At 43.7% G+C, this 15,819-nt stretch overlaps 1 protein-coding gene across 6 annotated transcripts in view; it reads left to right on the top strand.

The window, feature by feature from the left end:
* PRR5 (proline rich 5) overlaps positions 1 to 15,819 on the top strand; it is a 121,484-nt gene that overhangs the window by 65,962 nt on the left and 39,703 nt on the right. For 2 of the 6 annotated variants that reach the window (XM_010410193.4, XM_039570848.1), the window contains exons 2-3: positions 5,533 to 5,646; positions 14,126 to 14,206. In XM_010410193.4, the coding sequence (XP_010408495.1) occupies positions 5,543 to 5,646; positions 14,126 to 14,206 (185 nt within the window). In that variant the 5' untranslated portion in view covers positions 5,533 to 5,542. The other 4 variants (XM_019292469.3, XM_010410189.4, XM_020584357.2 and 1 more) reach the window with 4 other exon arrangements.

Raw genomic sequence — 15,819 nt, 5'->3', positions numbered from 1 at the left:
TCTATATCTGACCTTGGAGCCCTGTTTTGCTGGCTGAAGAATGAAGTGAACTGCCGAAGTGGAAAGGATAAGGAAGAGCTCACAGTCCAAACAGGCAAATTGAAGCCTTAATTCCCTGAGAGCCAGCTGAAAAGTGGTTTGAAAATATTGTGGTAATACCAACTAACTATTTTCCTTTCCCTTTATAGTTAAAAACTGCCTGAGGAAGAATTAGCTAGCCAAGAAAGACAAAAAACGAAGAGGGAGTACAAAAGCAAAGGGTGAAGGAGAAGCAGGAAGGGAGCAAGGTGGGGAGGCTGAGGAGCTCAGTGTAAAGGTAATAAATATCATCCATCAGCAGACTGTGAAAAGAAACTGGAGTTGGATGGTGGCTGCAGTCTGAATGATTCTTTGCTCAGATGCAGGTCTCTCTGCTGAGAAAATCTTGTAGGCACACTCATACTGCTCTGCCTCACACTGAAAAACTTCCAGGAAATGGGCCCTGGTTGTCTGCAGGTTGCCATGACATGGATGGCCATGTTTGGTGGAACCCAGTGTATCTCTGAGGCAGGCAGTGGAGCTGCAGCAGCTTTGGGTTGCCTGAAGGTCAAGTCTGAAACTTTGCTGGATGGATTATTAACTGCAGAGGTGGCGACAGGGGCAGAGCATCCCTTTCTAGCCCTAGTCTTCTTGGGTGTCACCTTGTGATTGCTTAGGAAGGAGATACTGTCACGAGCATTTCTTTGTCACAACCTAAAAGACAAATGCCATGTGTCAATCCCACGTGGAGGTGAAGAGGCAGAATGCCCAGCTCTGTCTAAAGGGAGGCAGCTGTGGTCATGCGGGCATGGTTGGTCACAGGATGCAGAACTACAGGAGGTGTTCCAAAGGTTGGGAAGATGTCTAAGTAGAGGCCAAGTCCTCTCTTACAAATCAGTGCTTGGCTGTGGTGAGGGCAGAAATAAGATAAAGGACTAGCAAAACCAAGGCTGTCCTAGGACTAACCTCAATAAACCAAAAGGCATCCTTGAGAATGCCTTTATCTCCAGAGGTTGGCAGCAAGTCAGTGGGATGGAGGAGTAAGGGTATAAATAGACCCTGTTTGGTTTCATACTTTCTTTACTCTTTATTCTTTGTTTTCTGATGATAAAGGAGCTTTATGTAGATACCGTAGCAAAGGAATTGATGAGTTGTAAGGTTTATGACTTCATTTCCCCCTGGCACTTTTTATTTTTTCCTGATGGTTGTGTCTCCTTCCTTTCACTTTGCCCCTTGTCTGCTGGTGTGGCAAGATGTGCTGTACCTTTAAGAAGTGTTCTGCCAGAAGACTAGTTCCTGAGCTCTGGCATGTGTCAAGGCATGCCTTAAGTTTTGTGGTATAGTTTATGAAAAACTAAAATGCATTTGTGTAGGGAGGTTTTTAACTCCTTTCTGCCACAGAGACACTTTACCATTCTCTTCTTTGGTTGCAGAGTGTATACCACTCAGCATCACTATAGGAAGGTCTGCTCTCTTCTCCAAAAGAAATAGGGAGATAAAGTAAAGTAGTGGGCTAGCCTTTTTTTTTTTCAATTAAAATTTTTATTTATTGAGTTGTTTTGTTTCATGGCAAAGCTCTGAATGGTGAATAAAGCTGAGATAGCAAATTCTCTTACTGTTTATATCCTCCACTGGTACCAATACCACTGCAGTGCTCACCTGTCATTGCAGTAGCAGAGTGGTGTAGTCCATGTTGACCCATAGCAGTCGCAGCTTTATTATGAATTTTATATGTTGTGAATTTCTTAATGTTCCCCACTGTGAACATTACTTTTTTATTCTTTTTCCCTCTCATCATGGTCAGAAAGAAACTTGTAAGTGAACAATACATTTATACTGTAAAAATTAACATAACATTAGGTAAATAAAATGTAAGGTTCTTTTTCTTTTTTTTTTTCAGCAAATCTCATTCTTTTGAAACCAAGTGTATGCTTGGGGAGGACTGCCTGGATTTTTTTTCTAATGTTTTCTAGGGACAGCAGTACAGTCTTTAAACCACAGCTCCCAGCAAGAATGTTGCAGACATCACTGGCATATCAGGAGGTAACTATGGAGTTACCCTTGTGGTTTTAAAAGTAGTGTTTGATACAAGGTCTTGGATCTGTATGTTAACATGGTTTTCTAGTAAAAGCATAAATCCTCTTCAACTTCCAGCCTGTATTTATCTACTTATATATTGTTTTAGGCCTTGAGATAGAAGTAAGTCCAGGTGAGCAGAAATTCCCCTATGACTCTGGCACTGTGGCAGGTCTGGGACTTGCTGTGCAGTCACCCGCAGGATGTGGGCCCCACAGATCAAAGAATTCTTTCTAGTAGAGACAGGCCTGTTTTTACAAGGGGAAGTACTGGAGGGGAAGAGAAGGAGCTAGGGCTGGTAGTGCCTTCCTCACTGAGGTGGTTGTGTGGCTCTGATTAAACTACTTAACCTTTGAGCTGCAGGTTTTGTGTGAGCTAAATAGTGGTATTAGCACCCTGTATGGCATGCTGGGTTTAAAGGAATTAACCTACCAGTACTTTACAGTCTCAGCTTTGTGATTGTGCTGAGTGCAGTTGTTCTATTGAAGAAGCTTGTAGTGCTCCTTATTGAGCCTACAGGAGGGCTCCTCCCAATTCCCAGTCCTCCCCTCCCTCCCGGTTAGTCCGGCAGTGCTGTCATCCCTCTCCATGGCCAGTGGCGAGCAGTCTCTGCTGCTGAGCCACTCTGGGAGCAGTGCTGTATTGTGACAACTCTTTACCAGGGGTTGCAGAAGCACAGCTGCAGCACAAGCCCTTCTGAGGAGCTCTCTCTTCTGCATTGCCCTCTGCCCACTCAGGCCCCAGGAATGCCCAGCTGCCTCTTCCCTGCAGCATCCACTCATTCCTTTGCTGGAATGAGAAACAGAGGTCCAGGATCTCCTGATGTCTCTGCCACCTGCTCATGGGGTGGCCTGGGCAAGTCACACCACCTCTCTCTTCTTCACTCTTAATGCTGAAGTGCAGATTTGTCTTCTGCCTTCATACCCAAGAGCTGCCTAGGCCAAGTTAATGAATGACATGAAGTCAAGCATGTCTGTGGACTCACAGCACGATATAAATATGAGCTATTACTCTGCAATTGTGGGTAGAGGTAGCCCTTGTTGAAAATTATTTATTTTATCGTAAATCAACATTTGATTGGGTGTAATCATAGGAAGGAGAAAGGAGTGTAGAGAAAGCCTGTCTCCATTACAAATTTTTCAGGAGATTGGAATGCTGTCTCACCCATGTTTTTGGTGCATGCATTGACTCTGAGTCAACTGGTTACTGAGATTGATGGGGTGGCATATAAATAGAATGGCGTCTACAGGTGTAGTATTTCACCGTACAGAGGGAGCCAAAAAGTTAAAAGGGTTTAATCCAGTATAATAACATTTTGCAAAACCTATCAAATTCAAAGAAAGTGAGAAGCAGAAAAGCAACTGAGCTAGGTGGAAAATGAAATTAGAGGGAATTATATTGCCACTTGTTTATCTAACTAGTTTTTTCACTTAACAGGGCAGACAAACATTTGTGTACCCCTGATCTCTCCAGCTGTATTGTCCACAGAAATGGAGTGCCCTTCATCCTGTTTGGACAAAGCAGTGTTCTGCTGGAGTTGTGCTTGCTCCCTCATTTGTATGCTGTAGAAGACATCTCATCCCTTAAAATACGGCTACATATATATATATACATATATATATATATATATATATATATATGTAGTTGTGTTTGTTTTCCTTTTGCTGCCATATATATTGTGGATTGTTGTTTGTTTGAAGGATTTAAACATCTGGAAGAACTGGGGATAGCAGTGTCTTTGTCCATAGGTTAGATGGGGAGCTGCAGGTCCCTTCCAAAGTGAAATATTATATGCCATCTACTGTGATGCTCATTTGTATACTTGAGAATTTCGGTGTGGGAAGGGCAGTTAATACAATGCTAATTAATACAATGCTAACAGCTGGATAAAACCACTATGGCTAAAACTGGCACAAGGTAAAAATAGATTTATTTCTCTAAGTAGTTCTGCAATTGGTTCCCATGGAGGTAACACCAAACACAAATTTTGGAAGTAAATATTTGTATGCAATAATCTTATCTGATCTCAGTTGAATAGTGAGAGGAATTGTTTTTTACTAAAATTATATCAGTACATGATGCGCATAGGGCAGAGCTCTCTGTGAGAAATTGAGCTTTCCTATAATGTAAGCTTTGCCATGTTATTTGGACACCCACAAATCCAGTTACAGCCTGACTGTAGACAACAGGCTATCACAGATGAAAAGAGTAAGTAGAAAACAGGAAGAAAAAAAAAAAGGAAGGATAAGTTCTATTGCAGCCCCTTTGCAGTGAGTGGGAGGTTACTCTGCAAGGAGTGTTTGTGGCTTTTACCAGACTATTTGCAGACCAATGCCGTAGCAACAGAAGAGCAGTTCTTATGTTCTGGCTCAGTCTATTGCAAGCTATCCCAGAAGATTAGCCAGGCACTCCTCAATTTAAAACAGAACTGCAAATGAATGACAGCAAAACTAAGCATGGGGTGGAGTCTTGGAGCAGCATATCCTTCAGCTCCACTGCTGCAGTCAGAGAGAGAAAGAAGATTTTTCCTTTGAAGATAAGACACCTGGGGCTTTTGTAGAAACTAAGTATGCTTTGAGTTGTGCAGCTGTTATCTCAATTTAAAAATAAAACCCATACAAGGTAGAGAGAGGCAAAGCATCTGGCTCTTCTGCGCACCACCAAAAATTCCTTAAAATGCTAAACCCCAGACTAGCACTTTTCATTCTGCAGTTATGTTGCTCGTGAATCCTTTGTGTGAGGCTTTGAGCTGGAGCAGCCTCTGAGGGTGTGGATATGGATGTATGAGTGTGAGTGCGTGTGTTCAGTGTTGTAATGTGGCAGGGCACAGGCACTTATGAAACTTTCCAGTAAAGTCTCAGTGTGTCAGTATTGGTTACTTGGGTTTGTTGTTTGGTTTTTTTCCTGTCCGTTGCCCTCCAGTTTTATTTCTGAGTGCAGTAAGAGGGGAGAGAGGTTGGGAAATGCTGCAAGACCCCCCCCCCCCCCAAGCTGCTGGAGGAGCCAAGCAGTTCCTATGACTGGTGGAGCACCGCAGTGCTGAGCAAGATTCCCGGGACATGGTGCCCAGGGACATGGGGAGGGGAAGCCCTCACACTTGGGGCAGCTGTGGTTTTGAGGGGCCCCTTCAATGTGCTGTAACAGCAGCCAGAAGTTTGACTTACTTTTTGAAAGGAGTGGAGAAAATATTAACCTCAGTTGATGACGTCAGAGTTGATCTGATTAAAGGTTTGTTTTCTTGCTGGCAGAGGTGTGCTCTGTAGAGACTGGTTCTCTCTTCTTTTTTTTTAAGTTTCTTTTTTGAACAGCAAACGGAGGGAACTGCTTGCACTGCTGCTGCTGCCGCTGCTCCAGCTGCGTGTGTATGTGTGTAAACAGGATGGTGTATCTGTAGCTGCCACACGCAAACACACATTTGACCATGAGGACTCTTCGCAGGTTGAAGTTCATGAGTTCGCCCAGCCTCAGTGATCTGGGCAAGAGAGAGCAGGCAGCCTTGGATGAACGGGGGACCCAGCAGCGCCGGGCCTGCTCCAACGCTACCTGGAACAGGTAAGATCACACAGTGTGCTGGCTCCTGGCAGTCTCCCCATGCTCCTGCAATGGGATTGACATGTGAGTGGCTGTTCCGCAGGCTGCAGGCTGGGCTACCTGGCTCCCACCTCGGCAGGCTCACAGGCACTGGAGCTCCTGCTCAGATAAACACAGGAGTGGCTTTTTTCCCCTTGCTCTTGATCTTTCTCTGAAGGCTGATAACAGAGCCTTCCCTGCCTTCCCTTCAGCCTTCTTTGTGACAGACAACAACTTGTTTCACAGGGTCCAGCTACTAATATATCTTCGTGTCTATCTAGATATTCTCATTCAGAGTTTATTTGGCTTAGGTTATTTTTTTAAAAAATTACATATGCACAACTATTAAAATACATACTTTTAATCTGCATATCTATGGTTGTTGCTGGTAGTTGATATAGTTATGATAAAGTCTATTAAATTTACTCATGTAAGTACCAATAGATATGTGCGTGTGTGTATGTGCACATGCAAGCACCTGCACTTTGGACAGGGAAAATAAACCCTGGTTGTTTTCTTTATTGTGTTTATACATTTGAATTCTGCAGCTGTTTTACAAGAAATCCTATGCAAACATTTTATTGTGAATGTGTCAATTAGCTCAGCTATTCAGAAAGCATCTTAATGTCCATTTTGGTGACAATCTTAAAAGATTAATCTAAGTCTCTTAAATTTTCAGGAATTAAATTCTTAGGTAATTTTTGAAATGAAATGTCCCCTTCTGGTTCACAGCTTGGAAAGTGTCATTTGTAGTATTTTATAATTGAATGGCGGTACAACTGTAGGAAGAAAAGTACCAGTGAACTACAGACACATTTGCTAAAGTTCTGAGAAAACTAAAATGTATAAAATATATCTTCTGTCCTTCTCACCACTCAATTTGTGGTTTCATGTCTCTATTAAGAATTAGTTGTTGAATGCCAACAGTGCACTAAACTGAAACTGTGCTGATCACAAAAGAGACTTGAGTTTCTGCTCAAATATCATGCTGTTTGTATGACCCTGAGTTGTACGTGATGCGTGGATAGATGGTGATGGTAGTTCAAGGATAGATTGGACCACCTTGAGTTGTGCCAGTTGGGACTTTATTTGGCCAGTAGCTCTAAGGGAAGCAGCAGGGAGTGAGAAACTCCTGGGTGTGGATCAAGGTGACAGAATACAGTCCCCAGAGCCTTTTTGTGATGGTGTGGTGACAGCTTTTGTTGGCAGGGGTTAGCTTTTCCAGGTCTTGCATGTGGGGAGGGAGCTGTGGAAGCAGATGCGAATGGAGAGCAGGTCAGGCACCTGGCTTGCTGGGAGGCAGAGAGTTCCAGGCTTGGGGCTGCTGATACTCAAACTAGAGGATTTTCCTAGTTGAGATGAAGCAAGAGTTTGTTCCTTTTAACTTGGACAGGACAGGTACAGCTCTGGCCAGAAGTGCTTGCCAATCAATGAGCTGGACATCTGCACGTTTCATCAAACAATTACACAACTGTCCCATTGCCTGTTCCTTGAATAGGTGTCCGTGATTCGTCCTGTCACTGCTTTCTATGAACTCAGACCTAACTGTGCTTTCCCCCCCTGGGCTGCCTTTTCCCAGTGTGTGGATTGCCAGGCTGTCCTTTTTGGTGGCATGTTCCCCTGAAATGCCTGGGAGCACTGGTGGAGCTGTCATGTGGGTGCAAGTCAAGTGGGCGTCATGTGCCTACATTAACAGCTGCCTAGAGCTATGGCAAGTATTGCAGATATGAGCTGGTTGCACTGCATGAGCTAAGGGAAGGTCCTTTATTTCTTTTTTAACAGTGCAAGGCTTTTGGCTTTCTTCTGAGTGAAAGAGAGAGTGAGGGTAATTCTTTTTTCAGGCTCAGAAGGACTTGTATCATCTGTTGCTCTTAAGAAAGTCAGATATTCTACAGGCTGTAAAACTGGGTCTTTATCCTGAGGAAGGAAAGGTCTTAAATTGTATTGAATTAGATGGATTAAGAAATTATCCACTGTAGCTTCTGCCTATCACCAGTGCATGCCCATCTTGACATATACAGCAGGGTCTGGTCTGGAGGGAATCTGTATTCATCTCTCCTGGGGAGACTGTAATGTTGCTGGACATCTAAAGTTTGACTCACCAGAAACCTTGTCTGGGTTTTTAAAATGTTGGGCTGTGGAATTTCTTTTATTTTTCTGCTGCAAAATTGAAACAACCCAACATAGGACACTTTGCATACTTTGGTTTACAGGAATATTTTTCGTTCCAAACGAAAGGATTGCTTGTGTTGTTTCATTCTGTGTAAGCATAAGAGCTTGCTGATCAAGGAAGTCAAGATACACCAGCAGAGCACTCCCCTCTCACCAAGCCTGGCTGTTCTATATTTAAATGTCTGCTGTTTTCTTGCCTGAAGTTAGCAGCTGTGCCTGGGTGTGGCATGTGTGTATTTGCTTTACAAAAAGCTTTGAATCAAGTTCATGAGAACTGAAGTGGGGAGAGTTGAAGCACAACCCACAGCAGGTTTGGCTCCACACAAACTGGCCAATCCCGTGCTGAAAGGCAGATCTTTGAGGCAGAGCAAGGATGCTGCTCTGGACATGCTAGGGACTGAAAAGCTGAAGTGCTGCTAGTGGGGTCTTTTGCAGGACAGCAGCTCTGTCACTACAGGCGTTTTTGAGGAGGGGGAGGGTGCATGGCTGCCCCTCTGCACGTCTTGTGTGTGGCCACCGTGGCCCAGGGATGTCCCCTCTGCCACCTCTGCCCCCTTCACACCAGTCTCAGCTCAGACTGTTCAAGCCTGAGAATTCTTTCTGCATTATGACACCAGGGGAGGACAACCTGAAGGAGCCTAATTCAGCATACTGGGGGAACACAGCACTCTGGTAGCAAGGAAGGTCACTTCCTCCCTGATGACTTCCCTTCAGCTCTGAACTAAAATGCAGTGAAACTTCTCAGCACTGTTACATCAAAGGGAAATTGGTGCCAAGCTGCTGTCTGCTACTAGGCAAATGAGACTTTATATCATGGCTTTTTCAGAGCTTGCTTTCCCATGAACCCCAGATCTCTGCAGCAAAGCACTGTAAGTGCAGTTAACTAGCAACCAACAGCAACATAGCGGAACAATACACTTCATTACGGCTCACAGTATTTGCACTGGATTAAAATAGTTTAGATTTTTTCACTAGCACTGTCTTCAATTTTTTTTCTCTCCCCACTACCCCCATTTCTGCTTCAGGCAAAAAAATGAGGGCTGAATGCTGACTAAACCAATTGTACTGAGAAACCCAGGGGTTTTAATCTTGAGCTCACAAGCCAGGGGGGGCCACTCAGGCCAAATAAAATCAATGGTGAGGTTTTCATTCTGACTAAGCTAGCACAGACTGCTTAATCAGGAGCTGATACTGTCTGAGTTGTGCTCTGGGAAAGCCTCTAGTCGAAGGCTCTTAGATCCTCTTTGATGTAAGAACATAGGGAAAATTCACAGAGTTATGAAGGAGTAGGAGATAGCAAAGAATGGGTGAAGAAAACTGGTAAGTTTCTTGTGACATTAGTGAGATCAGTAGTAAATCCAAGGAGACATACTGAATCAGAAAGGATTTTATGGCCTGGGCTAATTTTTTACAGGGTTGTAATAAGCACAACTACTTGCTGTAAAATAACTTTTACAGCCATGAAAACCATATTTCATCTTCTAATTTAAGATGAATGTTTTTTCAGACCACAGGAAGGCTTTTCCAGTGGAGAAAATACTCCAGACCAGCATATTTTTCTATGACTTCTACTTGGAATTTTTATTTCTTCTGTTATTCAGTGTTTATTTAGAAATATTTTGAAATATTTCTGCCTGTCTAAGAATCACCCTTTTGTTCCTGACCCTTTAGTTGAAGCCCTCTGTGGAGTGCTTGGCACTCTATGTGCACAGGGGGGGCAGAGAGAGTCTCAGTGTGGGGTGGGAGGGAGGACAGAGCTGATGAAGGGGACTTCCCACTGACCCAGCCACAATGCTCCATGGAGCATTTTCCAGCTGTGACTACAGTAACAGAAGGTGGTGGTGGTGGTGGGGAATTGCTGCTCCCTGTAGCCCTCCAGAATAACTTATACTTCCTTGAATGCAGGAAACCAGTCTTCTTCGTCCTACAGTCCATAGAGATATTAACTCTCAGTAACACCTCTGGCAAGTCCCCATACCTGTCTGTCTCAATTTCTTGGTGTGAGCAGTGATTATAGTTGGTGAAGTGAGTAAACTAATGCTTCCCAAACTCTTTGAAGAGGGAGTTTTCCAGACCAGCTTATTTTCACTTATATGACCAAGTGCTTAATTGCAGCCTATTCCGCTTTGTTGGTTACCTTACCTTGGGTAGAAATTCCAGGAACATAAGTGAACTAGCATCTTCAAGTTTATTTTGGAAGTGTCAAGGCCTCATGGAAAGGTGGTGGAGTTGCAGCTGGACTGAACCTGTGCTGAAAATGGGCTCTTCCCAATTGGATTAAGATAATTCAGAAAAATGATGTTTTACTCTGGAGCAAGGGTGTCTTCAAGAAGGTTTTGATGTAAGTATATCAGGTTAATTATTGTTAATTAGCTGTTCATGTAACTGTGCAGAGGAAATTTGCCCTAACTAATTTAGTCCCTTTTGGAAGTGTAAATGTTGTCTTTAACTGCCGGGTAGTCACAGGGTGCGATTATTCACACAGCATTGTTTTTTTCTTATGGACTTCACCTGGAGCTCTGGGAAGAGGAGAATTTGCAAACACTACATAAAAATCATTGTAGTTTTTTCACCTATGCTGTTTGCACGCAAAGGCAGTGACTGCTTTAGAGAACTAAAATTATCTGTGTGACGTTTATGGAATGTTGACGTTGGCTAGTCCTGCTGCTTTGCCAGGAAATGCTGAGCTGGAAGGGCCATGGCCATGGTTGAAACACACAGAAGGTCAGGACTTAAAAGACTTGCAAGCCCAGCTTTGGAGTTGTTCATCATCTCCGTGGCCAAACTGATTCTGATCTGGCAGAATGTTTTAATTGCAATAGTTTTTCCTTCTTGGCTTCCAGATGTCAGTAAAAGAACAGGGTGTTACTGGAGGGAGCCAGGCTCCCACCCCAGTGCTGTCTGGGTGGACAAATAGCAACTCAGGAGAAATGTATGTTATGGTGGTATCAGGCTCTATGGGTAGTAGCCTATAATAGATTGATACTATACAAAAATCAGAATTATCCACCAAATCCTGCCCACCTTGACCCTGGCACTGTTGGGCTGTTTGGGAGTGCTGTCAGCAAGCATCCAGCTCTGTGCTCCAGGGATTTACACCTTCCATATCCCTTCATGCTGAAGCTAATGGTGGGGAAAGTCTGTGCTGTGTGTGCTGGAGCTGCCATTCCCCACGTTTTGGACAGCTGGAGCCACCTCCTCCTCAGGTGGTTCAGTGAAATGTGGAATGAGTTGTTGTTTGAAAGAGGTAAAGTTTCTTAGGCTGCTGAGTTGATTTTTGTGGCTGTGAGTCCTTCCTTGGTTTTATGTAGTTTGCCTTTGGCAATCTGTAGCTACCATGGGATAGATAAATACAATACATTGCTGGAACTATCTGACATTTTGTTGTCATTCTAAAGGCAACACCCCAAAAAACCTGGTCTCTTCAGTTTTCTCATCCTGATTTCCCCTCCTCCAGCGAGCCTGTTCTGTTGAGTTTTTTGGGCTCTATTGGGCTGTTTCCTGCAGTACCGTTTTCTGTGCACACGCTTACACACAAAGCAACTACAGGGAAGGTGTTTACTATAATATTAGTGCATGAGTGCATCCATTATTAACTTTCATGTTGTAAAAGAGTTACAGAAGGGAGTTTACAAGGCATTTTCAGTTCAGGTTAACTAATGCAATATAAGTTTAATTATGTACATTACTGACTTAAGCCTCAATGAAAGCTGGTTGCAGGCACGGGTAAAGTGATCTACCCACCTCAAGCATCTTGCAGGACTTCTGTGTGTAAGCAGCAGCCTAGATTTTCTTTACGCCAAAAGGTTTAACCATTCTGACCACATCTTTTTAAACAATCACTTGTTATAGAAACCCATTGATTTAAGCAAGGTCTGGGTGTGTTTTTTCATTAGCTTAAGGTAACTGAGAAGATTTAAGCCAACTTTTCATCATCCTGACACCAACTGAGGCCACCAACAGCATCCCAGTTATTCTGACTCCTCTGTGTTTGCTCTTAAGGAAGTGTGGACGGCCAGTTCCAGTGCCATCCTCACATAACCTGCAGGCAGGGGCTGTATCCTGCACCTTCCATACAAGCACTGCTATCTGTGATGGGAAGAAAAGGCAAGTGGTCAACTTAATGAGGCCAAGACTTGTTTTCCAGACTACGACATTGTCCCTCACTACAAGGGAGATCCCAGGCAGATTAAAAGCTCACTGCTAGCATGTTTTATGTAGATGCCGTTCTCCTGTATAGACAATAACTTAAATCCTCACAACCTGTCCCCCTTAGTTCTGGTTAAAAAAGCTTGCTCTCTCTTATTTCTTTGAGGAATAAGAGCTGGAGAGAGAAGACCTCTCCCTCATTTAGAAAGGGGTGCCAGAGAGAAAGAGAGAGAGCCCGTTGCCTTTTAGGAGAGATAGTCATTCTTTGCAGAAGACTGGCAGGGAACATTGCAAAGTTCATTTCAGAATCAGAGCATAAGTGTGGGCACTGGCATTCCCGAGGCACTCTTTGCTGCTGCCGGGCATAGCTCCTGCAATGACATCCCCTTGCAATGGGAGCAGCCCCATGCAGCTGGATCTGGCCCTGGATCAGGCCAGAGCTGACCAAGTCTTCCAGCACCTGAAGGGAGCCTACAAGAAAGAAGGAGAGAGACTTTCTACAAGGACATGTGGTGACAGGACAAGGGGGAATGGCTTCAAATTGACAGAGAGTAGGTTTAGACTGGATGTTGCCATAAGTTATTCACTACATTAATCTTATTTCCCATATTACTCATAATATTAAAATACCCAAGTCATTTCACTGTATACCAGAGACATTTATCTGCCAATTTTCAAGGAATCATTAATTGAGTGTGTCTGTATGAGCCAGCCAAAATATTCTGGGTTAGATCATGAATGTATGCCTGTGCTTGTGGGTGTAGGGGGGAAGGAGGGATTGCTGTGGCAGTAGTAGTGTGTAAGGCCTCAGAAACATCTTCAAAGGAACAAAAGAGAGAAGAGGATAATGGTTCTTATTTCTGTCTGCATCTGTATTTCTCCACAGCAGGTCAGACCCTTCACCTGCCACTTTTAGTTTCCTTTTTCATTAGATGAAGATGGCCGAGCTTTTCTGATAGTGCATCTCTTTGCTATTGTATGCCTGCATTTTGAATCTCTCAGTGAACAGTGTTGAGTTTACCTTCCAGTCAGTCCTCTGCTCCCAGCAGGCATTGAAAGGAGCTGTCTTATGGGCCTGGGAAAGTTTAGTGTGGGCACTGGCATTCCCGAGGCACTCTTTGCTGCTGCCTGGCATAGCTCCTGCAATGACATCCCCTTGCAATGGGAGCAGCCCCATGCAGCTGGATCTGGCCCTGGATCAGGCCAGAGCTGACCAAGTCTTCCAGCACCTGAAGGGAGCCTACAAGAAAGAAGGAGAGAGACTTTCTACAAGGACATGTGGTGACAGGACAAGGGGGAATGGCTTCAAATTGACAGAGAGTAGGTTTAGACTGGATGTTAGGAAGAAATTCCTCCCTGTGAGGGTGGTGAGGCCCTGGCACAGGGTGCCCAGAGAAGCTGTGGCTGCTCCATCCCTGGAAGCATTCAAGGCCGGGTTGGACGGGCCTTGGAACAATCTGCTTTAATGGAAGGTGTCCCTGCCAATGAGGGGGGTGAGACAGGATGATCTTTAGGTCCTTTCCAACCCAGGACATCCTGGGATTCTATGATAAGCTCTTCCACCAGTAGGAATCAAGCTTCCTCCCCCTGGACACCTTATGAACAGATACCAACCACCTTTAGCTCTTCTTTACAAGACACAGCCCCACATCCTTGTACCTGCAGGAGGGGCAAATCTGGTCCTGGTCCTGCTTTCCAGAGCTGTAAAGCTGATTGCTGCTCCCTTGCACAGACTCTAGTGCAGTGGATGCTGTTAATTGTCTCTGCAGTGAGTCACAGAGATAAAAAACTATACTTCTAAATACTTCAAATATACTTAATATGTGAATGTATTAAAAGTTATAGTTGACATACTTAAAGTACTTAAAAATATAGGCCTAAGTTTTTGAAATTACTGATTTCAAATGTGCAGCTGTTGAATTTACTGAGTTGGAACAAATCAAAAAGAACTGATTTTCAAAGATGTTATCTATTTTCTAGGCAGTTCCTTTAAGGCATCTGGGATGGATGGACTACCGGAAGTCATCTATGACTTTTAAAAGGTCCTGAAGTGTCTAGAGAGAAATGCTGGGCTAATTGTGGAGGTGATACCCTTCTTGAATCTTACTGGGTGCTAATGACTCCTCATGTCCTCTTTCAGTATCCACAATGGAGTGATAGCAGTATTCCAGCGTAAGGGTCTCCCAGACCATGAACTTTACAACCTCAATGAAGGAGTCAGGTAAGAGACTCTGCCATGCAAGGTGTTCTCAGCCAGATGCTCAGTACTGTTTGCCAGCCCTCACACTTCAGAGCTTCTGCAGAGTGGTAAGGTTTTTCTCCCAGTGGCAGTTTCGACCAGCACAGTCCATTTTCCCTCAGTAATTGCTGCTGCTGATGTGTATCAGCACCTCACTGTGGGCAAGAGCTGATCCCTCCTTCTTCAGGAGGAATTCAGCCCTGAGCAGTAGGGTTTATTTAGAGTCCGTCTTGATGTCCTGGTTTAAAACTAAGGAAGGGAAAACCTGCACCCCTCTAGTGATTCAGCCCTATTTCTCGGTAGTGATACTTGCCATTTCCAGAGGTGCCACTCTCAGGTGCTTCCCTTGCATCTGTGGAGGAGGTAAGGCCTCAGTGAGACATGGCAAGGAAAGATGTCCTGCCTGGTGATCCCTTAGATCTACTGCTCCTTCCACGCAGCATGAGTGTATGTGAAGTTACAAAGCTGTCCTGTTAACACCATAGCCTGAGTAACACTGAGCAACAGACTAACTATAGGCCAGTGAGATGTATAATGGGAACTTTCTTCCCTTTAAAAAAAAGTGAAAACCCTACTATTTGAGTTACTTAAGTTACAATTGAAAAGAAAATTAACCAAGATATAAGCTGATATCTGGATTTACAGCACTTCACATTTTACTACTTTTTCAGCACTTATTATTACTTACCAAACCCTCCTCTCAGTGGTAAGGGCAAGGTAGTAGATTTCCTTTTAGAAGTTTGTCCACTGCTTTACAAAATAAATGGTGGAAAAGAATCTGCACTTACAAAAGACAGACAGCTTATTACATTCCCTGGCTGTCTTCAGATATGATCCTTAGTTATTCCCTTTCCCTTACCACTTACTCTGTCTGGACACTGGAGTCTGACAAAATCCCCAGAATACCCAGAAATTCTGGGTTTATCTGTTCCTGTCTGGTTCCCAGTCTGGGATAGTTGGCCCAGTCTGGTTCCTTTAATTGTGAAAATACCTTCAGAAAAGTCCAGCCAGATGATACTGGGCCTGTATTTGCTCTTTTTGAGATTAAAATAAACTTACTCTCCAGTTATTTCTTACTTCTCTGGGGAGAAAATTACATACAAAGAATAGCTTTTCTAGGATGTCTGTCAGTTAGCATGATCCATCAATCATGTTGAGTTACTTACTGGAATAATGGTTAATTATTATTATTATACTTCTGGGCTGAGATTTCTTCACTCCATGCATTTCCCTTAATAGGCTCATCTACTGGTGGGGGACAGGAGAGGAAAAATTTTCTGCTGATGTGTCATACAAATATAATCTTGTATGAACCAACAAACAGATAGAAATGTGCCCAAATTTTGCTTTAATTTACCTTGCTATAAACCCTGCACCACAATGATGCTTGGTAATGCAGTTGAGTTGAATTTATTGCAGCATCTCATTGTGGCTGAACGGACAAACTGACTAGAAATACACTGATTTTTTTTTTCCATTTTATGAAGGGCTTTGCTGCCACCTGATAGGCCCATTTCTTTTTGTTTGGGTAGGTTTAATGCTGCTTTGTTGGTATCTCAGCTGATAGCTCACTTCAGGGAGAATGCCTGGTGCCT

Source organism: Corvus cornix, chromosome 1A (genome assembly GCF_000738735.6).
Source record: "Corvus cornix cornix isolate S_Up_H32 chromosome 1A, ASM73873v5, whole genome shotgun sequence".
Lineage (NCBI taxonomy): Eukaryota > Metazoa > Chordata > Aves > Passeriformes > Corvidae > Corvus > Corvus cornix.
Note: the sequence above shows the minus strand (reverse complement) of the source record. Positions and strands in the feature narration are given on the sequence as shown.